The sequence below is a fragment of the Natator depressus genome, chromosome 3 (assembly GCF_965152275.1).
Source record: "Natator depressus isolate rNatDep1 chromosome 3, rNatDep2.hap1, whole genome shotgun sequence".
Lineage (NCBI taxonomy): Eukaryota > Metazoa > Chordata > Testudines > Cheloniidae > Natator > Natator depressus.
The window spans coordinates 206,160,350-206,183,067 of record NC_134236.1 but is presented as its reverse complement, the minus strand read 5'-3'; the positions used below and the strand labels follow the sequence as shown (position 1 = coordinate 206,183,067).

Below are 22,718 nucleotides of genomic sequence, written 5' to 3'. Positions count from 1 at the left end.
TATTTTTTCACACAATGCACAGTCAACCTGAGGAACTCCTTGCCAGAGGATGTTTTGAAGGCCAAAACTATAACAGGGTTCAAAAAAGAACTAGATAAGTTCATGAGGATAGGTTCATCAATGGCTATTAGCCAGGGTGTGCGGGGATGGTGTCCCTAGCCCCTGTTTGCCAGAAGCTGGGAATAGGTGACAGGGAATGGATCACTTGACAATTACCGGTTCTGTTCATTCCCTCTGGGGCACCTGGCATTGGCCACTGTCGGAAGACCAGATACTGAGCTAGATGGTCTGGCCCAGCATGGCCATTTTTACGTTCACGGTTGTTTAACCAACTGTGTATCCACTTAATGGTAGTTCTGTCAAGCCTGCATTTCTCCAGCTTACTTATCAGAATGTCATGTGGGACTGTGTCGAAAGCCTTGCTGAAGTCCAGGTATATTATGTCCACCGCAATTCCCCCTCGCCACCAAATCAGTTACCCTGTCAAAGAAGGAAATCAAGCTTGTTTGGCAGGATTTGTTCTTGGTTCCGGTTCTTTGGTTTGGCATGATTTGTTCTTGGCTGCTAGTGATCACCCCTTCATCCTCCAGGTATTCACAGATTTAATGTTTTATACCTTGCTCTAGTAGCTTCCCAGGTATCAAAGTCAGGCTGACTGGTCTATAATTCCCCAGCTCCTCCTTTCCCTGCTTTTTAAAGATGGGCGCTATGTTAGCCCTTCTCCGGTCTTCCGGGACCTCTCCTGTAATCCATGAGTTTGTAAATATTATTGCCAGTGGCTCAGATTTCTTCAGCTAATTCCTTCAATACCCTTGGGTGAATAGCATTCAGGCCCACTAATTTGAATTCATTCAGATTAGTCTTTACTTATCCCAATCTGAATCCCTTCCCCTTTATTGTCTATGGCAACTTCACTAGTTGCCTGGTCACATTATTTTTTGAGAGACGACTGAAGCAAAAGTTGGTGTACAGGAGCTCTGCCTTCCTATCATCTTCTGTTGCCAATTGACCTTCTCCATTGAGCAGTGGACTCACACCATCATTGATCTTTCTTTTTTTGTCTGACATTTGAAGAACCCCATCCTGTTGTCTCAAACATTTCTTGCCAGCTGTAACTCATTTGTTGCTTTAGCTTTTCTGATTGTGTCCCTACATGCTCGCACTATTCCCATGTAGACCTCCTTGGTGACAGCTCCTATTTTGTATCCCTTCTTTTGCTTTTTAGAGAGCTAAAAAGCTCCTGGTGCAACCACACTGGCCTCCTGTGGTTCTTCTCATCTTTCCTCTGCATCAGAATAGCTTGATGTTGGGACTCTAGAATTCTATCTTTTAAGAAATGCCAGACCCCTTGACTCCTCTTCTTCCTAATTGGTCTTTCCATGGGACCTTGCCTACTATTTCTTTGAGTTGAAATCTGCCTTTCTGAAGTCCAGTGTCCTTGTTTTTGCTGTTCTCATGTCCTCCATTTTATGGGATCTTGAATTTTACCAGATCATGATCACTTCCTCCCAAATTCCCAATCACCTTCACATTCTCAAGTAATTCACCCCTGTTGATCAAAACCAGATCCAAAATGGATGACCCCCTACTTGCTTCCTCAATTTTCTGAATCAGAAAGCTGACCCCCCAACACATACTAATAAATACATGAACTCAGAAGATGAAGTTAATGTTCAGTTTACTGAGCTCATATATATAGCCAAACATCACACTCCAGTACCAAAGATCACTATTTATCTGAACACTTGACCCCACCCTGAAATTACGAGAACTTGTTTGTTCTGAAATGCTTACCTGGATGAGATAAGGGAGACTATTAAAACAGCTGCTTAAACCTTTTACAAAGGCTTCAGAGAGTGCTAAACTAGTTACTGAAGTTTCACATCCATTTTAGAAGTTTTAAAACTACAAATCCCTTTCCTGCTCGGTTGCTCACCTTTCACTCCCATCTTGTGAAATTACCACTTTACTAGTTCTTTAATCATAGCCTTCAAGGCAGACAAGCCCTAGATTTCTAATGCAAGATACAGATTGGGTTGAGCTGAGCTCTTACTGAAAAAAATTTCACACTTTGTTTTAGAATAAATCTACTCACAAGAGTTTTATATGCAGTAGAAAAGTGAACAGGTATTTTGTGGTGTCTGGCTACAAATCTGGGAGTACAACTTGGTGCATACATTTGAGGTGGAAAAATTTATGGTTATGGCGGTCATGTTATTGATGTATATAGCAGTGAGGTAGCGCAGAGGCATGTGATTGTTGTTAGAAGTATCAGTAAGCTTCAAATTACGGAATTATATAAGTGACCATTTCTACACCAATAAGAGAAAGCTGAATGGACATTCTTGACTAGGCAGATAACTTGTCAAAATGAGTATTCTTTCATCTCTTTTTATTACTTTAAATCATAAGTTACAATACATACATTAAAGCGGCAAAGAGTCCTGTGACACCTTATAGACTAACAGACGTATTGGAGCATAAGCTATTGTGTATACATACATAATACATTAATAAATGTAAGACAGAGTAAAAGTAGCAACAAACAAAAGAACAAGGGTTGTTTGGCTTCACCATACCTAAAAGCCTATTCCTAGACATGCCAACTTTAAATATTTACAGGCTAGTCACAAAATAGTTCAAATAAAGACTGAACTGATACGTTGAGTATTCAGTACTTAGAAGAATTGAAAGAACATTCTGCTAGGGAGAGGTGGGCAACAGGATGGTGTGCTATCTTCCCAAAGCCAAGGTGTGAGGTCTTACTAAGATTGGATAGGCTTCTGAAGTCAACAGATAAGGATCTATTGGTGATGGTTCATATCCGCACTAATGATATTGCATTGCAGGATATTTTACAGATAATAGATGACTTCTGGGAACTCTGAAGAATGCTTAAAAAGAATGTCAATGCTATCTTCTCAGAGATCCTTCCTGTCCCATGAGAGAAGGAAGACAGAAGGCAGAAGATTCTGGAGGTGAACTGCTGGTTAGGTAAGTGCTGCAGGTATATTTTGTGGAACAATCGGTCCATTTTCTATGGTGGGAGGGACCCATATAGTTTGGATGGCCTCCGGATCAGCAGAAGTTGAATCAATGTCCTCAGGAGCAGGCTGGCCAGGGTACTCAGGAGAGCTTTTAATAACAGATATGAGCACTTATTTATGAGCACAAAATCGAGATGCTATGAATAATCAAGGAGGCAAAGGACATGAAGAGAAGAAGTTACTTAAATTACCTATCCACCAGTGCTATTTTGAAGGAAAAAAAAAAGGTGTTCATAAATAACAACCACAGAGCTGCTGCAAGCCGGTGAGGAACATCTGGTAAACGCAATGCACAAGCTACTCAACAAAACTTACAGACAAGAGAGATAACAGCATCTACCCATAAAAACGAGGAGATAAGAGCAAGTGCAAGAACTACAGAGAAATTGGTTTATTGAGTGTGCCAGGGAAAACATTCACCAAGATACTGAAGAGGAAAATAAAGAGGTACTTGCAGAGGGATAGGCGGAATTTAAACCATGAGGAAGTACAATAGGTTAGCTATTTGTGAAAAGAACATAACCAAACCTGTTACAACAACTTTATAGACTTCAAACTGCCTCTTTATAGCATCTGGCAGAAAGGGTTATGGCAAATTTTAAGAATGTAATGGCATCCCTTGGAAATTGATCAAGCTGACAGAAAGTCTATGAGCGTGGTGAGAGTGACATGAAGCTGAGGGAACGGTTTTGGGATGACCATAGAAGTGAGACAAGGATACATATTATTGCCAGATTTGTTCAACTGGGTATTGGAAGCTGCAGCACAGAGAAATGAATGGTAAAATGGCTGTAGCACAGACAACTGAAACAAGACAAGTCATGGTATGTGAGAGGACAGTGCATAACTTTAGAGTCACAGGTAGTATTGATTTCTATGGCACAGACCAAGTTGGATCTACAGAGAATACTGGACAAGGTAGACCGGAAAAGCAGAAAATTCAGACTGAAGATCAACACGGGGAAGACAAAAATGATGGCAATTGGAAGGCAAGCAGAGAAGGCATTGGATAGACATGGTGAAGAATGACATCAAACAAGAAGGTTTAAAGACGAACAACGCCATGAAGCTGATACAAGATAGAAAGTGGTAGAAAGACTTCATTCGGCCCCATCATTGCTGCTGAGCTGACCGATGGGATTAAACAAAACACCACACAGACAGCAATGTTAGGAGCCTGAGTAACAAACAAGGAATTGTAATTGCTCATTTCTTAATATAAATTTGATCTAGTTGGTATTACTGAACCCTGGTAGATGATTTGCACCAAGCTCTCCCAACTGATGAGATATAAGAGCTTCCCTTGGAGAACTTTGAAGTACAAGATCTGCCTCTCCAGGTATTCTTCTGACCCCTGAACCATAATGGAGGGGGGAGATGGCCGTATCTGTCCAGGAAAGAAGCTGATGTACTTTTTCCAGCAGGGAAACATGGAACATGGGGTGCATCTTGATCTATTCGGTAGCAGAAGTTTGAAGGCCACCAGGTTAATCAGCTGGATGACCTGAAATGGTCTGAGATATCGGTAGTCACGTTTCCTTGAGGGCCAGGCTGTGTCCGTGCATTGCATCGAGCCATACCTTACCACCGACTGTGATGTGAGGGGTGTCCTGCCAAAGGAGGTCAGTTTATCTTTTGTAATCCCTCTTGGCTGATTCTAGGTGGGTTTTCAATTCTTAATGGACATGGTGCAGGTGCTTACACAGGTTAGAGGCTAAAGGAATGTGGGAAGCTGGCAAGTGGACAGGTGAAAATGAGGGTGGAAGCCGTAGTTGGCATAAAAAGGACTTTGGCAGATTGATATAAAGCAACTAACATACTGCTAAAAATTTGGTTCACTTGCTCCATCTGTCCATCAGTCTCCAGGTGATAGGTAGAGGAAACTCACAGATTAACATCTAAGATCTTAAATAATTCCTTAAAAAAAAAAAAAAAAAAAAAAAAAAAGAAAGAAAGAAAAATGAACTGCAGCCCTTAGTCAAACAATGTCAGATGGTAAATCATGAAGCTTTAAGATATGTTTAATCATATCTGTCGCCTCTGTAGTAGGAATTTTCCAGCAACATATGAAATGAGACATCTTTGTGAGAAGGTTGATGATAATTAGTATGGCTGGGTGGCCCTGGGAAGTCAGTGAGAAAGTCCATAGAAATAGATAACCAGGATTGGGATGCAGTGGACAATGGAACCAAAGCGCCCAGAGCAAGAGGTGGTCCAAGCACATACATAAACTCTTGCAATGATCAACATTATACACCAATATAGGTTTGGCCACCAGAAATTGAGAGATCAGTTTCAATAAATTTTCTAGTGACCGAAATGGCCTGTCGGGGTGAGTCATGACATAGCTGGAGCATGGTAAGATGCGGCAGACTATAGGGGACACAGATCTGATCTTTGAAGAAGAAAATCCCATCCTTGACCGAGAAGTTTGAGTCAGGGGCCAGATCTGTGATGGCTGGCCTCAATTTTACTGCAAATGGACCATGATGCAGGGAAGACTTGAAAAGACAGTAAATCATTGTTTGCTAGTATACTGACAAGATGACAGGGCTTCAAGACTGTGGCAAGCTATGGGGGGTATGGGGGGGGGGGGGTCTATTCCCCTTGTTTAGGTACTCGCTTTTGTAAGATAGTGTGCCAGGCTTCGCATTTCAGGTACCAGGGCAATAGGTCAGGGTAAAAATCAAATCAGGATGTGGGGGGGAGGGGGGCAACACATCTGGTATTGATTGAGAGCATTTGCAGTTTGCAGGTATTCTCAATTCTTTGATCTGTGAATATACCTAAACAAGAAAACATGTGCCTTCCAAGTGATGACACCAGTCCTCAAAAGACAGCTTTGATAACCAGCAGTTTCTGGTCACAGACTTTGTAATTTTGTTTCACAGGCATCAGCTTTCAGGAGTGGAAAGCACAGGGACGGAGAAGACTCAGGGACTTATTTGCTATGATAGCACTGCTCTGATCCCGTAATAGGAGTATCTACTTTGACAATAAAAAGTAGAGTCCACTCCAGGTGAACTAAGAGGGGTGCTAATATAAATGCTTCTTTCAGTTGACCAAAAACAGATTGTTTGGACACAGGAAGCCCAAAAGCAGTGTCCTTTGGCAGCAGCTGGGTAATTGGGGCCATTACCTTTGAAAACTTTACTGATGAGCTGCTGGTAGAAGTTGGCAAACTAAAGGAAGCACTGGACATTGCAGACCTTTCTCAGCTCTGCCCAGTCCACACCTTTCTGGGATTATATTTATCCCATTGGACGAAGTGATATAGCCTAAAAAGCCAAAGGGAAGACACAAAGAGCTGTTCTTTTGGGGCAAACAGAATTGGAGCCCTGGCAGGGGATGTAAACTGACAGATAAAGTTTTTTGCCAGATTCTCATCGAAGTATTCCCGTAGGGCAGTGGTTTTCAACCTTTTTTCCCATTTGTGGGCCCCTAAAAAATTTCAAATGGAGATGCAGACCCATTTGGAAACCTTAGACAGTCTGTGGATCCCCAGGAGTCTGCAGATGACAAGTTGAAAACCACTGCTGTAGGGCCCCGAGTCCTGGTTCCAACACGGGATAAATTAATTCAAATGGAATTTTAGCCCATGGCTGGAGGTTGATGGGGCAGCCACAATACTTACACAGGGACAGGACATCAGTTTAAAATAAAATAAAATAAATAAATAGAAGTCAAACATTAGCAAAATCTCAATATTTTGCAGGGATTGTGAGCCATTATCTCCTTGAATTTATTAGATACAGAAGGCAGTGGCTTTCTCCATGCTGTTCTTCATTTTCTTGGCGCCTGACTCAGACAGTCACCATTGTTGGCAGTAGCCAGACTCAAGCCATATCTCCTGCATCTTCCTGGAGATATTTGGATCATGGACTGAGAGCAAGGGGCTGTAGAGTATGATTGGGAAAAGGGGTGATTTAAACAAGTTAAATTGGAGAGTTTCTTGGTGATCCTGGATTTTGATGAGAAGGGGTCCAATTTTGTGGGTGACAGGACCTTGTGGGTGATGGTACCAATCAATCAACTCCACTAAGTCTGGAGCAAGCTCTTTGTACCAGAACTTGGTTAGCCTTAATGAATTTTGCATCCACAAAATTGCTAAAGACCCCAGAATCCACAAGCACAAGCTGGGTGAAGGTCACCTCAGGTATAGATGGGATGCAGAGACAGAAAAAGACTTGCAGCTGGGGATGGCAACAGTCCATAACTGTTAAAAATGCATGTTGGCAGAAGAGGGGTCTGTTTGGGGAATCCGATTCCGTAATTACATCCAGCTGAGGTAGGACATGGTCGTTTCCTGGATCTGCACAGGCCTGGATTTGATGGAGCATTTAGTGGCAAAGTGGCCTCACCCACCACAGTACAGGGAAAGGCTGCTGAATTGCCAGTACACCATCTGCCACTCAGTGAGGTGTCTTTGCATTGTGTCAATCTGCATAGGTTCTGGCGCCAGGGGCTGCCTGTGGAGGGAGATGGGAATGGGACTGGGCTAGACTGGGACTGGACGGTCAATTGTCAAGCCATATATATAATTCAATGTCTGAGCTCAGCACAGCGTGTGTGGGAGTCAACCTAGCCCAACTAATCATTTATGTTATCGTCTAGTCCCTGGTGGAAGTGACAGAGCTGTGCTGTTTTGTTCCACTCTACATCAGTGACCAGATGTTAAAAGCAGGCAACATATGCTGAGCCAGACAAATGGCCTTGTTTAAAAAACTGCAGGTGGCTTCAGCGATACAAGTACGGTTCAGGTAATCTAATCTGTGTGAAAAGGGACAAATGAACACGTCAAAATGGCCAAGGACCGGGCTTGCCTGTTCTAGGAGAAGTGATACCCAGTGTAAAGAGTCATCAGTTAGGCTATATCTACACTAGCACTTTTGTCAGTAAAACTTTTGTTGGTCACGGGTGTGAAAAAACACACTCCTAACAGACAAGTTTCACTGATAAAAGTGCTGGTGTAGACAGCACTATATTGGCTGGAGACACTCTCCCACTGACATACCTACCACCACTCGTTGGGGGTGGTTTAATTATGCTGACAGGAGAGCCTTCTCCTGTTGGCACAGAGCAGCTACACAGGAGACCTTACAGTGGTGCAGCTACAGCAATACAGCTGTGCCGCCGTAAGGTCTGTAGTGTAGATGTAGCCTTAGTAATCTGATAAACCTCTCTGGCAGCAGGACCTTTGGGGCTCTTTTTATGGATACTGCGGCTAGATTCACTGGAAATACTGAGGCTGCCACGATCTGTAACTGGACAGAGGCATTCTTAAATTGCAGCTGGGCAACTTGGCTCTGAAGGCACTGAACTAACTTCAACATCTCAGTAATGGATGTTTGGGGGTTTCCACCTCGGCCGCCGGACTAAGCAAAAAGAGGGAAGTCTGCTCAAACTGTCAGAATTGCAGGGCAGATGGATGAGGCAGGAGGAGATACTGGCTCACATGGAAACAGGCAGAGGCTGGAGCAGAAGCAAGGCCCAGCTGGACCAAGAACAGGCTGAAGCTGGAGCAGAAGCGCAGGGGCAGTCTGTCAGAACTACTAAGCAACGGGAGTGCTCCTGACCAGGTAATGACTTGATACTACTCAGCAGACAAGAGAAACTACTTCCCAAGGCAGGTATATAGGGTCCTAACGGATCACCTGGGTCCTCGCTTGTGCATTGGCTGAACCCTGATTGGATGGAGTGGGGCCTATCACAAGACCTGCAGGTAATTGCCTCTGATGACTCACCTCTGGCTCAGGGATGGCTTAAGCAGGCTCAGCAGTGACTCATCACACAGCCAGAATGCTTGTAGCAGAGCTCTGGAAGAACACACCTCCACTGTCCCCCACAGCACTGAATTATAAAATTGGGGAAATTGTTGTAATGGAAAGATTGACATCTCCACTGAAGAAGCAAATGAAAAATATTTAGAAATTTGGCTTCCTTTCATCATTTACTTGGATACAGAACAAATCTCCTGATGCCAAAGTAAAGAATCCACATTTCTGAATATCAATTTATTTTCAATAATGACGGGAAGGAGTGGCTTTTGGATCTTTGTCAAACCACAGAAGTAGATGTTAGCCTACCTGAAATAGAAAGATTGGACTATACATTGAAGATTGAAAATGCTAAAGATGCAGAACTGGAAAATGACGACACTTTGCAAATGCAATTTGTATGATGGTTTATTTGTGGAAATGTTATGGGCAGGGGAGATGACAGAATAGGAATTTTCTGTACTGTATTTATATTAGAATTTTAATAAGAAATTTTCCTGAGATAACCAGAGATTGTTTGTGAGCGAGACTTCCCCCAAAGGCTATAGAACTACTGATAGCACTCACTTGCTCATTACCTGCAGGTCTAAAAGCAACATAGTGAAACAGGCCATGGTGAATTGCACAGCTAGTTGAATGACATGAACAGTTATCCCTCCTGGTAAAAAAAACAAACAAACCTTGACAATGTACACAAACCCATACACACTGAATTGTTATCTATTCCTCGATACTTTGTGATCCAGCCCAAGTTTTGCTATCTTCAAATTACACCAAGTACCTGTATTTTTTCCAATCACCAACTTCAGCAACTCTGTGTGGCTGTGAAAGACTAACAGAGATGCAGATTTAGTTAATCACATCTTCAGTATACCCAGGGGGTGGTTTTACACATCTGGTAACAAGTTGTTACCAAGTGGGAGGTTTACAGCAAGAATTGGAAGGAGGGGGGGCAGCTACTCAATTTTATCTTCCACAATCTGCAGAGGTGACAGGAGTCCAGAACAACTGTGCCACAGAAGTTAATATAAGGAATGCCCTATATAGGTAATGCAGTAGAGATGGGAAACTAATGACATCCAGTGTTGCTGTGAACAACAAGTCAAGCAATGGATTGGAGTGAAACCATTTGAAATGAAGTCAGTTAAAAAGATGTGTTAAAATAGTTTCATGGGCAGGCATAGCATGAGTGCCCCAGCCAATTTGCATAGTTTTACAATCAATCACTTTTGAAGAAGTTTTTTTTTCCCCCATTACCGTTTAAAAGACCTAGACACAGGAAGCTGACAATAGAGGAGTTACTGTACCTCCGGAAGCATTCTGTGTATGGTTACTTTCATTATAGTAAATTGTAAATAACGAAAAATATTTTTCCCTCAGCTGTCAACTTAGGTAAAATAATTTCAAACAAGTGACTTTTCATAGTGTCTCTTTAACTGAGTGTCGGTACCAGCTGCCTTGTTGTGAATAATGCTCAATTATTTCATAATATTCTGTACTGATGTGAATGTGAAACTGTGGAACGTTTTTATGGAAAGATAATCAGTTCTTTTGATTTACTTCTTTTGAGGATCATTAAAACATTTAAGATATTTCTTGACTGCCACCCTTTTTAATCACAAAAACTAGGGTTCAGGAGAGAAGCAGACTCTAGTATGCATGAAAGATCTCTATTGTCTGAACTAGAGTAGTATAACATATGAAAAGGTGGTACCAGTAGGCCAGGGGGAAGGTTCATCACCAGGCACAGTCTCTTGAAGACCGTGTAAATTCACTAGACTGGAAGAATCTTGACTGAAGTTGCTGGACGGCACTGATTGATGATGTCTAGCTACATCCTTAGTGTCTGTTTCCAAGCAGCAATAACAGATTTCGATCATCCCCCAGTCACCTAAGAGATTTCATGTTCCAGTTTATCTTCAACCTCAGACTCAGCTTCTGTCTGTATTCTTATCTTGCTGCCTCTGCAGCCTTAGCTTCTCAAACCCCACGTTGGCGCCTGTTCCTTGCTTTCTTATCTTGGTGGAGTGCTAGCAATATTTTGTCCTTTGTCAGTATCTTCCTTGAGTTATTGGAGGGCTTTGTGTTCCTCTGCTTTTGCTCCTTCAAAATACCACTGATCAGGCAAGGAAGCATCTCACAGTGCACATCAACATCTTCCTTATTGAGTGCATTGCAGTCTACATCTGTCTTATTGGACTCTATGTCTGTTCTAGTGGAGAATCGGAAGAAACAAGTTAAGGTCACATTATCATTTGAACTGTGGACAGGGAAGTTTGGAATGCAGCTGTTCAGTGCAAAGATAGGATATACTGACAATCTATATAAAGTATATTTTTCTAAATCTCACCCGAGTTTGACAAAATACCCTAAAAACTAGGATTTGAGGAATTCTTGAAGTATATTTACCTTAAGGAATTATTTTATTCCTTATTATTTCAAGTGTCCTAGGCAAGGATAAGAATGTGTCATTTTGGGCCTTTAAATATTCCTTGTTACATGCCAACCAAATGTAGCAAGAGGGTAAGGAAAGGCAATTCATAGACATCATAATGATGAATATTCCACTATTGTATGTAGCTTTCCTCACTGGCTGGGAATATTCCACCCAAGAATACACCTTGCCCTTCCCCTATACCTGGGTACTATCTGTATTGCTATACAGGTCAGAAACCTGGACCCTATTACAGGCAGACTTGGAGCAGCTAGATACATTCCATATGTGCTGTCAGCTCCAAATCCTGAGAATAAAGTGCTCTGACTTTGTGCAAAACATCCAGCTCTCAGAGATCTGGCATTCCTCCAATTGCTCATTATACTCAAAAACCACATTTGCATGCTCTTCTGCTATGTCACCGGGATTGTGAAAAAACCACCTCAGCACATCATACTCAAACTCTCCATCAATGCACAAAGGGGTGCATGCCCTGAACCTACCTGGCACCACCCACAGGATTGCCCCAGAGATTTGTGGATTCACAGGATTGAGTCAGATTGGGGAACTTCACTATGTGATGTTTGGTGTGATGCCATCAACCATGGTCACTCTAGCTAGCACAACAATCCTCAAAAGACTACATGTGTTTGATGCTGCTGCTTTCCCCATCATATCAAGGCATGCAAAATTTTAATTGGACACAGAAAAAGATTGCTTTCTTGTACATTATATAGTATGTTACTCTCCAAACAGTCCCATTTAAGTCAGATGTGCTAACCAACATGGATATGTAGGCATCCTTCAGTCTCAAGAGACCATAGGTGTGCACCCGAGAGGTAAAGAATTTACTCAGTTGGTTTTAAGACAGATGCGAACATGGCTGAAGAGAATCTCTGTCGTATGTCACATTTAAAGGTGATGTTTTGGGCTCTGCCTTCTGCGAGATCTTTTCTCTGCTAAGCTGGACTGCTTCCTCTTGTAACTCTGGAGACCTTTGTTAAGCTCGTTTCCAAAGGCTGCAGTCTTGAGTGTGATCTTCCCATTTGTTCATGTCCATGTCCATTTCTTTGAGATCTCACTTGCACACATCCTTGAAATGCAATTTTGGGTGTCCTCTGGGTCTTTTTCCAGATGTCAATTTGCCATAGCGGATGCGCCCATCAACATGGGTAAGGATATTAAAATCTGGCGAGGTGACTGGGAAAGGAGTAGGAAAGAGAAAGCTCTCTCTTTCTTCTAGCAATTAGTTGGTGTCTGCAAGCTTCAGACGTATACAATACCTATTGACAGACAGGATACGTCTATATAGTGTTTTGGAGCCCACGGGAATGAGCCTCTCAGCTCAGGTCAACAGACTCAGGCTAGAGGGGCTCTAAAAATAGATGTGTAGCCAGAACTGAAGTTGCAGCATAGCTTCAGAGCCCAAACTCCAGCCCATACTGCAACTTCATAGCTATGTAGACAGTGCTTTTTTTAGAGCACTAGTGCCACTGCCCTCGAGCTTGAGTCTGTCAATATGGGCTGGAAGGCTCCCTCCCATGGGCTCCAAAACACTGTAGATATGCCCAGGGACATGAAAAGATTAATGAACTGCTAGGATTCAGCGCACTAGACACTGTCTCCAGGGTGCTGTCTTTAGATCTCCTCAGCTACCACCACCACCAATCCTACATACTGGCCTCTGTCTATAGGTTTAGCCGTCCGGCCAATAGAGTATGAAACTTTTACCAGATGCATACTAGTTGCAAAGCTGAACGATTGCATTGCTGAAAGATTTGATGCGTTGATAAAGATGAGTTCCAAGATGAACTTATTTTCATAGCATCAGTTTTGTCTATCAGCTCTGATAGACCCATGGCTTTATTCTGGGGGATTCTCCCCCACCACATTTGTGCCTGTAGAGTTTAGCAATATATATAAGTTTAGATTTTCCAGGAGTGTTAATGTTTAAACATTCTGTAAGTCAGTTGTATTCAGCTGCTTATCTCTGGCCCATTCTCAATGGGATTTTACTAAAATGGATGCTGGTTAAGGGCAGAAGTTTCCATTTCTACCTTTATAACATAAATAATGGTAGCAGCTGTAACCTACTATGCTAGAGTATAGTAGGCAGTATCTAGAATGAAGATATGAAGCAGACAGTGGTCTCAAAAACAATGGAGCAGTTAAGATTTGTTACATCATTGCAAATTAATGGGTGGCGGGGGGGGGGAAAGCTTCAGAACATACTTAGAATTGGAAATATTGGGGGTAAGTCTCCCTCTCATTCCCCAGATATACACAGTGAACCAGAACAAATGCAATACATAGAAACCAAAAGGAATACTACCTAGTATGGCAGGTTTCTCATCATCTCTGGCAGTTTATCTTCATCAACTTCTGACAGTTGGCCTCAAACTCCAGGACTCCTTTCTTGCTGGTCCTCGCAAGTTCACCCTCATGAGAGTTTCTCCAGCAAACACTGATAATCGAGGCCAGCTCATTGTTTCTATCTTGGTGAGCAAGGCAGCCAAACATTTCACAGAAGCAGCAAGTGACCTGAGTGGTCCCAAAAGAATTGTTATTGCTGGAGCTCCAACTAGTCTCCTTGATCTTGCCCAGGATTGCCTGGCACTGTGCTTAGTGCTCCATTTTGTGAGCATCTGAGACATCCTGCACCTTGCTGCTCCAGATCCCAGGCAGCCTTAGTTCAGCTTGCTGCTCAAATGTTTATACATATGGCAAGAAGCAAAGATATGTGTAGCTAGCACAGAAGTTTACTGATCATATATGCATTGCAGCAGCAAATGCTTTGGAGAATACACAGATAAGACTCTGTTACCACAAGTAGAACAGCACAGAGTGCCAGAGACCTTGGAAAAACATGCTCACTCTGGAACATGAGGCAAATGCATTGTGAGATGAAGTCAGAAAGACAGGCTGAATTGATACAGCTGAAACACTTGCGACTTCTAGTCCACAGTGGGAAGTGAACCAATTCAGCTAGAACTGAGAGCAAGTGTTTCACTCAGAAGTTCCAGTTAACTGTTAAAACCAATAAACTTATAAAATGCCTAGAATGTCTGTTGTATGTGAAATAAGGTGTTGAGTAAATTTTGCAGTCTCAATCCATTCCAAGCAATGGTTTCTTGAACCCCTTTTGTCTTGCTTTCTATGCACAAAATTCAGAAGTGGATCAAAAGACAGCCTGACCATTTTTCCCATATTCCATTTCTCCAACACACACAAATTCTAATGAACTCAGGAGAGTGAGACTTACTGTTCCCTCATTGTGGGGGGGAGGTATTTTTGCATGCTTTGTGTGTATAAAAAGATCTTCTACACTTTCCACAGTATGCATCCGATGAAGTGAGCTGTAGCTCACGAAAGCTTATGCTCAAATAAATTGGTTAGTCTCTAAGGTGCCACAAGTACTCCTTTTCTTATTCCTAATGAAGAATCCTTAGCAAAAGGCATTTTTACAAAAATATACTAAAACTAAAGTCACTAAATCGCAATTCTAATTAAGCAAAATACTTTCACTATCAAGTCACCCCCACCCCGCCACATAAAACTCTTGTAGAACTTACAAGTAAAAATCTAAGTTCTAACCTAAGTAAATACTATATTTTTTCCCTTTCATAAAGAGTTGAATGTTATTTCAATTTCAACCATATTGTTTCATATGAACAAAATAAACAAATATTTCATTATAATTAAAAATTTGAGCAAGTTCCTTAAAACTGGTATTTTTTTTAAACAGCAGTTACACGTATGTTTTAAACTGCACATATACTTGTCCAAGTAAACCATTATACATCATTAAAAAAGGAGATTAAAAACTAGCTACCTTGACTAGGCTGAAAAGATCACTTCTGGAACTAATGAACTGGGAGAAGGAAGAGTCCCATAAAAAGTTAAACACAAAAACAATGAATTTTTGAGCCAAACTGGAATGCAAGTGGAATATGTCCAAGGATAAGGCTTCACTAGCAAATTATGGGCCTGATTTCCTTGGTATTGTAAGACCAAGTGAGACTGAGAAAGGATAGGTTTCAGAGTAGCAGCTGTGTTAGTCTGTGTCCGCAAAAAGAACAGGAGTACTTGTGGCACCTTAGAGGCTTGCAAATTTATTAGAGCATAAGCTTTCGTGAGCTACAGCCCACTTCATCGAATGCATAGAATGGAACATATAGTAAGATATATATATACACACACACACATACAGAGAAGGTGGAAGTTGCCATACAAACTGTAAGAGGCTAATTAATTAAGATGAGCTATTATCAGCAGGAGAAAAAAAACTTTTGTAGTGATAATTAAAATGGCCCATTTAGACAGTTGACAAGAAGGTGTGAGGGTACTTAACGCAGGGAAATAGATTCAATATATATAATGACCCAGCCACTCCCAGTCTCTATTCAAACCCAAGTTAATGGTATCTAGTTTGCATTTTAATTCAAGCTCAGCAGTTTCTCGCTGGAGTCTGTTTTTGAAGCTTTTCTGTTGCAAAATTGCCACCTTAAATCTTTTACTGTGTGGCCAGAGAGGTTTAAGTGTTCTCCTACCGGTTTTTGAATGTTAGGGTTCCTGATGTCAGATTTGTGTCCATTTATTCTTTTGCGTAGAGACTGCCTGGTTTGGCCAAAGTACATGGCAGAGGGGCACTGCTGGCTGGGTCATTACACATATTGAATCTATTTCCCTATGTTAAGTATCCTCACACCTTCTTGTCAACTGTCTAAATGGGCCATCTTGAATATCACTACAAGAGCTTTTATCAGTAGGAGAACAAAAATTTATCTTAATTAATTAGCCTCTTTCAGTGTGTGTGTGTGTGTGTGTGTGTGTGTGTTTTCTTACTATATATTCCATTCTAGGCATCCGATGAAGTGAGCTGTAGCCTACGAAAGCTTATGCTCTAATACATTTGTTAGTCTCTAAGGTGCCACAAGTCCTCCTGCTCTTTTTGCGAAAGGATAAACGTCATAAAAACAATGATCCACAATAACACAAGAAAACTTTACCAAATTCACTTTATCATCTGCAAACGTAGCAACCAAAGAAAAATCTGCCACAATCTCCCCCAGGCCTCAGCAAAGGTTTAATAGCACAGTGAGATCTCACATTACTGAGGTCATAAAATTTATTGCAATACATTCACTACAGTATGAAGTATCATAAATAAAATAAAACTAGAGATGTCAAATGGTCAATTTTTAAATTGTGTTTGCAATATTTGATATCATGTGATGGGTCAGTCAGTCGTTAATGCAGATAAATGAAGTTGAACTGTTGGGGGAAAAAAGGATATCACCATGGCTACGGTCATAGACATGCCCCAAATTGCTCACACTCTCTGGCTATAAATTAGGCTGTCATACCACCAGTTCAACAGGAGAGAGGCACCAACATACTAACCAGAAGTTAGTAAAATGCTCTCCACTTTGATAGGCTCCAGTGTGATATATTTTCTATGCTCTTACTCTGAATCTACGGACAAAGCCTAGAGAATCCTTTACACAGGCTTATTTCTTTCAAACAGCAACTAGACCAGTGGTTCTCATCCAGGGGTACACGTACCCCTTAGGGTACACAGGGGCCTTCCAGGGGTTACATCAACTCATCTAAATATTTGCCTAGTTTTACAACAGGCTACCAAAAAAGCACTAGCGAAGTCAGTACAAAGTAAAGTCTCAAACCCGCCAATGACTTGTTTACACTGCCCTACTCATTGAAATGTAAGTACAAGATCTATATGCCAGCTGATTTATTTTACAGTTCTATGGTAAAAATGAAAAAAAAAAAATAGCCCTTCTCAGGAATGGTGGGGCTGTGACACGCTTGTATCTCCCGGTCTGCTTTTGTCAGCAAACCCTTTCGCAGTGAGGTGAAAGTGGGGCTACTCAGGGCAGAGCAGACTCCTGACAGGGGTCCCGCCGCCTGGAAAGGCTGAGCGCCCCAGCACTGGACCCTCGCAGCAGGGCCTATCCCTAGGGCAGCAGCCCCTTCCCCACGCGGCGGGAGCGGGGCGAGGCGCGCCCCGCTCCCGCTCCGGGCAGCACGGGGAGCCGCGGGCCACCCCAGGCCGGGGCAGCACCCCCCGCTCGCCGCCCCCTGTCAGTCACGCGGCGTCCCCCGGGCGGGGCATCCGTGGCCGCCCCCGGCCCGCGGACTCGCCCCTCCCCCTCACCTTTTTGAGGGCCGGCACCAGCAGCCCCCGCCACTTGGGCGCGTTCTCCTCGCTGAAGAACTCGTAGAGCAGCGGCGGCGCCTGCATCCTGCCGCTGGCGGGGCCCGGCCCGGGGCAGGCGCGATCAGTGGGCGGCCCGGCGCGGCGGCCGCGGACAGCCGGAGGGCAGCGGCAGCACCCGCCAGCGGCGGGACTCAGCGCCGGGGGGCGGCGGCATCCCAGCACCCCACCCCCCGGGTGTCTCCTCAGCGCCCGCCCCGGGCAGGGCCCCGAGGCCGGAGAGCGCTCAGCGGGGCGGCGCGGGGAGGCGAGCGGCCACCCTGCCCCGCCAGCCGCACGGGCATGCCCGGCCCCACGGAAGCGCGCGGACAGCCCGGCCCGCTCGCGCTGCAGGGCGGAGGGTCACGCGCCGCCTCACATGCCCCGGGGGCGGGGTCTGCGCCGGGAGCTCGAGCGCGGCTGGAATTCTCGGGGCTTTTTTCCTCGCCCTGACGGTTACTCTCGAGGGCGCGTGCGCGGTGAGGGTCGGCCGACAAGCGCAGGCGCGGGGCGTATGCTTCGCCCTGCGCCAGGGCGGAAGCGCGGGTCAGCCGGAGCCGTCAGGTAGGTCAGCGGAGTGCCGAGTGCCTCGCTGGGCTGGCGGCGGAGCGGTTCCTCAGACAGCGCCCCCTGCAGGTCGGGAGGGGCCCCGAGCACCTCAGGGTGCAGCACCTACCTCGTCCCAGCCCCGCCCATGACAACCCCCTGACCCTGCTGGGGGGGGGGGGGGAGGAGAACCCAGGCGCCCGGGGGGCCTGTCCCCTGCTCTAAGCACTGGCCTTGTGACCAGCACCCCCCAGCCACCACCTCCCTGGGCGCCCTGCTTGGGGCAGCTGCCAAGCCCCCCCCGTTTCTCACTCCCTTGGAGCGGAGCTGGGGTGCGACTGCCCTGGGGAAGGATGGCCCAGTGGTTGGGGAGACATGGGGTGAGGTCCTGAATCCACCGCAGACTCCCCCCTGGGTCCTCAGGCCAGTCGCAGCCCTGCTCCCTGCCTCAGTTTCCCCATAGAACAGGGTAATTGGAACTGACCTCCTTTGTGAAATCAAAGCTGAGGAGAGACACCCCCCCCCGCCCGGGGGTGGGTGAACTCAAGGGGGGCACCCCCTAACCCCACATGGCCTTGGGGGGGGGGATTGCAGAGAGGTGCCAGACAGCAACTCCAGCTCCACCAGGAACAGAAGCAGCCAAAACCGAGACAGGGAGAGAACTTCCTACAGTTTTGACTGAACTGCGTCGGGCCAGTGCAGATGGGCTCGTTGCTCCAACGCCCCTGCCCTCAGTCTCCCCACCTCACCTTTGCTTTCCATTTAGCTGATCCCCTCCCAACAGTGGCACAAACAGGCCGCTTGCTGCCATCCCATTGTTCTGGTTCTGTCCAGGTTGTAAGGTCTTTGGGGCCGGGACTATCTGGTACTCTGTTTCTACAGCACCTAGCACAATGGGGCCCCATTATTGGTGGCCCTTAGTATGAACCACGTTTATGATACTGCCTAATTATATTTAAAAGCTACATAGCTGTAAAATTGAGTAATAGCACTGGCCTACCTCACCAGCATAATTGTGAGGATAAATATTGTATCTAAATCAGGGTGGATTTGATTTAAATCATGATTTAAATCACTAGTCAGGAAGACTCGATTTAATCATGAATTTCTACATAAAAGTGCATTCTTGTTGGCTATTATAACCTTAATAGATATTCTTCACAACTCAGAGACAGAGGAGACCCAAACTGGGTCTCTTATGGCCTACTACCATTATAAGTTTTCCCTTCTAGTGAATGGTATGGTAGATCTCAAATCAATGAAGGCTACACTCAAAAAGACCTCAAGACTTCTGGAATATGCTGCTCAAAGAGTTTCACTTTTGTTTCTATTGCATGTCCCTCCCTTCTCACATTTATCTCCAGACTTCTTTTCCTTGTCCAGACCTTCTATTCATTGAACTTTTCAAAACTGCACTTTGAGACAGAGGTAAGGGATTGACTCTGTGTACACAAATTTGCAGAGGGACAAGGGGGTTGAGGTCTGTTATTTCTCAACTCTATATATTATTTATTTAAAAACATTTTTTCTGTTTACAAGCATGTTATCTCTGGAGATACAAATCCACAGTTTGAGAACTGCAAAACTAAGCATCTCTGATGGTATCTTCTAGACTTAGCACTGAGTCCCATTGGGTAGCTAGAAAGATTAACCTAAATCTATACAGAAACCCCTGGAACCCCATAAGAGTGGGTCCCTAATCCATGAACTATTACATGAATATATTGTCTCATACTATAGAATTAAAATTTATAATCCCTATTCCATGATGAGATATCTTTGAGCTATAATGTATCTTAATTAAAACTATCTTTAGACAGGTTTCAGAGTAGCAGCCATGTTAGTCTGTATTTGCAAAAAGAAAAGGAGGACTTGTGGCACCTTAGAGACTAACAAATTTATTTGAGCATAAGCTTTCGTGAGCTACAGCTCACTTCATTTCACGAAAGCTTATGCTCAAATAAATTTGTTAGTCTCTAACGTGCCACAAGTACTCCTTATCTTTAGACAGGTTTTTTTCCTCAAAAAGCATTTTATCAAAAAAATCCGAAAAGCCATTTTTAAAAAAAAATCATTGATTTTTATCCACCCTGATCTAAATGCCTCAGTGTAGTATAATGGGGGCTTAGATTGCTGACCTTAACTACCAGCCTTGGAACCTTCTAGCTGGTTCTTTCCTCACCCCAAATCAATAAAGGAACACCCTGCACCTTCTCAAATGCTGCTGCAGTGCTCCAGCCCATTTCACTTAAACAACTGCGCACATCTGTGTCCCACCTTGCTTTGCAGTCAGGTGCAGTTTATTTAATTTCTAGGCAAAGGTTTAAACACATTACCTGAAAGATTACAAAATTTCATATTGAAAGGCTCCAATAATCTCGTCTCAATGTTATTTTGTCCTTTTAATATATTTTTGCAAATTTTAGGGACAAAGGTTTGGAAGGTATGTCTACACTACACTGTAAACCTGGGTCTGTGGGACCTGGGCTTGTGGATTTGGTGTTTCCATGCCCATGCTTGAGCGTCCACACTGCATTGTAAACCTTGGCTTACAATTGCTGGACCCAGGTCTCCGAACTGTGCTAACGCATTCATACTGTGCTACGCAGACCTTCTGACTTGGGTTTGTGGCTTGAGCTGCATCCGCACTGCCAAAATGACAGGGCTCAGACCCAACTCACAGCAGGACTCTGGCTCTGACCCACACCCAACAGGGTCATAGGACCTGGGTCCTGAGCGCTTGCTGACCTGACTCAAACTGATTTGTATGTGGATAGAAGAGGGGATTGAGCTCAAACATGAGTCAGAGTCTGGGTTTAGTGTGCAGTGTAGACATACCCAGTGAGTGAAGCTGAATGAAGTGAGCATGTTATTTTTGCAAAGAAAATATAATTGGTTATGGATGCTGGCTGGACTCTGAAAACACAATTTCAACTTTAACTTTTTAAAAGGAAGTGTTTTAGTTGTGAATTAGGTGACTTTCCGTACCTTGGGCACTCCTGATATCTGTAACCATATTGCTGTTATATAGAGTGTATTTTTAAAATATTAGTTTTGATTGTTTTATTGTTTTGTAATGTTTTTAAAATACTGTTAACATTAGCTCCCAACTACTATTTTCAAAGTTCATTGCACATCAACTTTCAAATTTTTCACTCACAATAAAGACTGGGAAAAGAAATTTGTCCTATTTTACAAGCTTTACAAATAGTCACCAACAACTGTCACCCACTTTCTGCACTGGACACTAAATGAAACCAAATGGCCCCATCTATAAGGTGGCGTGACCAACTGCCAGGAACTGTCACAAGAATCACTCATTGCCTCTGCTGCCACCGTCTCCACGACAAAAATTGCCACCAAAGCTCACCAGTTGTTATGAAATGACAAGTGGCCACGAATTGTTACCAGCTCCGAAGAGAGACACACATTGTCACCAACTAGCTCATTACTGACCGCCACACTCTTCCGCCAACAATCACTAGCTATTGCAACCTCTGACCAGAAGTCCCCACTTGGAACCAACTGCCGCCACTTGTCCATCATCTATCAAACGTAACTAATTCTGTTCAGCTGTCACAGACTCATGAACAGCCACAAAATGTCCACAATTTTCAGTGAAGCCCATCAAATGGAAGCAGCTGGTGAAAATTTCCTGATCAGTCACAACCTGCAGCCAACAGACAAGAATTATCAGCTATCAGCACCTGCCATCACCTGTCTTCAGTTGATAAGAACTGCCACACAGCACCAACTGCCTGGATTGTCACCAACTGAGAAACTGTTAAAGTTGCCAAATCTCATGATTTTTATTGTGAGGCTAGCAATATTTGACATTTTTCTTAAAGCCCCAGCTGCTGGACTCAAGTGATTATGAATGTCAACTTTCTTTATTCGAAAGTTTCTAACTCTCATGATTGCTGAGAATAACTTAAAAATGGAATGAGTGTCCCCAATAGCTCAGAAACCAGAAGCCAAATAAAAATAACCCACTTTTTTTTTTTTAATCTCATGGGGCTTTTTAGGCCTGAATTGTGATTTGAGTGTGTGGGATTGGCAATACTGTTGACACCAGTCCTCACCTCTACAAGACACCAACTATTGCCATTGGCACCAGTTGTTTCCAAATGAGACCAACTATCACCAATTGAAATCAAGAGCTGCCAACTGTCACCCTGTCAGGATGCTCTCAACATTGCGTCACATTCCTTTGCTTGTATGGTAGTTTACCCTCCCGCTAAACCTAAACTCCGCCGCCATTCCTAGGTAACAAAAGTCCAAATAAATTTAAGTACAAACAAAATCGCAGTTGCCTAAATCCTCTCCCCTGTGGAAACAGCAGCACCCCTCGTGATCCATCAGGCAAAGGGGAATGCCTCTGTTCTAGGTGCAAGCCAGCATCAGGGAAATGATGGATCTGGAGCCTGCCTTAAAGGGCGAGCACAGCCTGTTACACACCAATTGCCACCAGTATCACAATATGCCTTCCTCTGTCTCTACCTGTTATCAAACGTCATCCGCCTACACCATTGCCAGGAAACGTGCCTGTCACCAATCATTGCCAGTTCTCTTCACCGCGTACCCAGCATTAACTGTTGCCAATAATAGAGCCAGTCAACAGTTTAAACAAAAAGTTATTAAAAATGTTTTTAAAAGAAATATATTATGAAAAACTTGACTTTTAAAAACAATTTCACTTT

General features: G+C 43.7%; 1 protein-coding gene across 1 annotated transcript in view; it reads right to left on the bottom strand.

Moving 5' to 3' along the window:
• SOS1 (SOS Ras/Rac guanine nucleotide exchange factor 1) overlaps positions 1–17,561 on the bottom strand; it is a 93,171-nt gene extending 75,610 nt beyond the window's left edge. The window contains exon 1 of the mRNA XM_074949761.1: positions 17,434–17,561. Within this exon, the coding sequence (XP_074805862.1) occupies positions 17,434–17,520 (87 nt within the window). The 5' untranslated portion in view covers positions 17,521–17,561. The remainder of the gene's footprint in view (positions 1–17,433) is intronic.
• Positions 17,562–22,718: the final 5,157 nt, after the last annotated feature.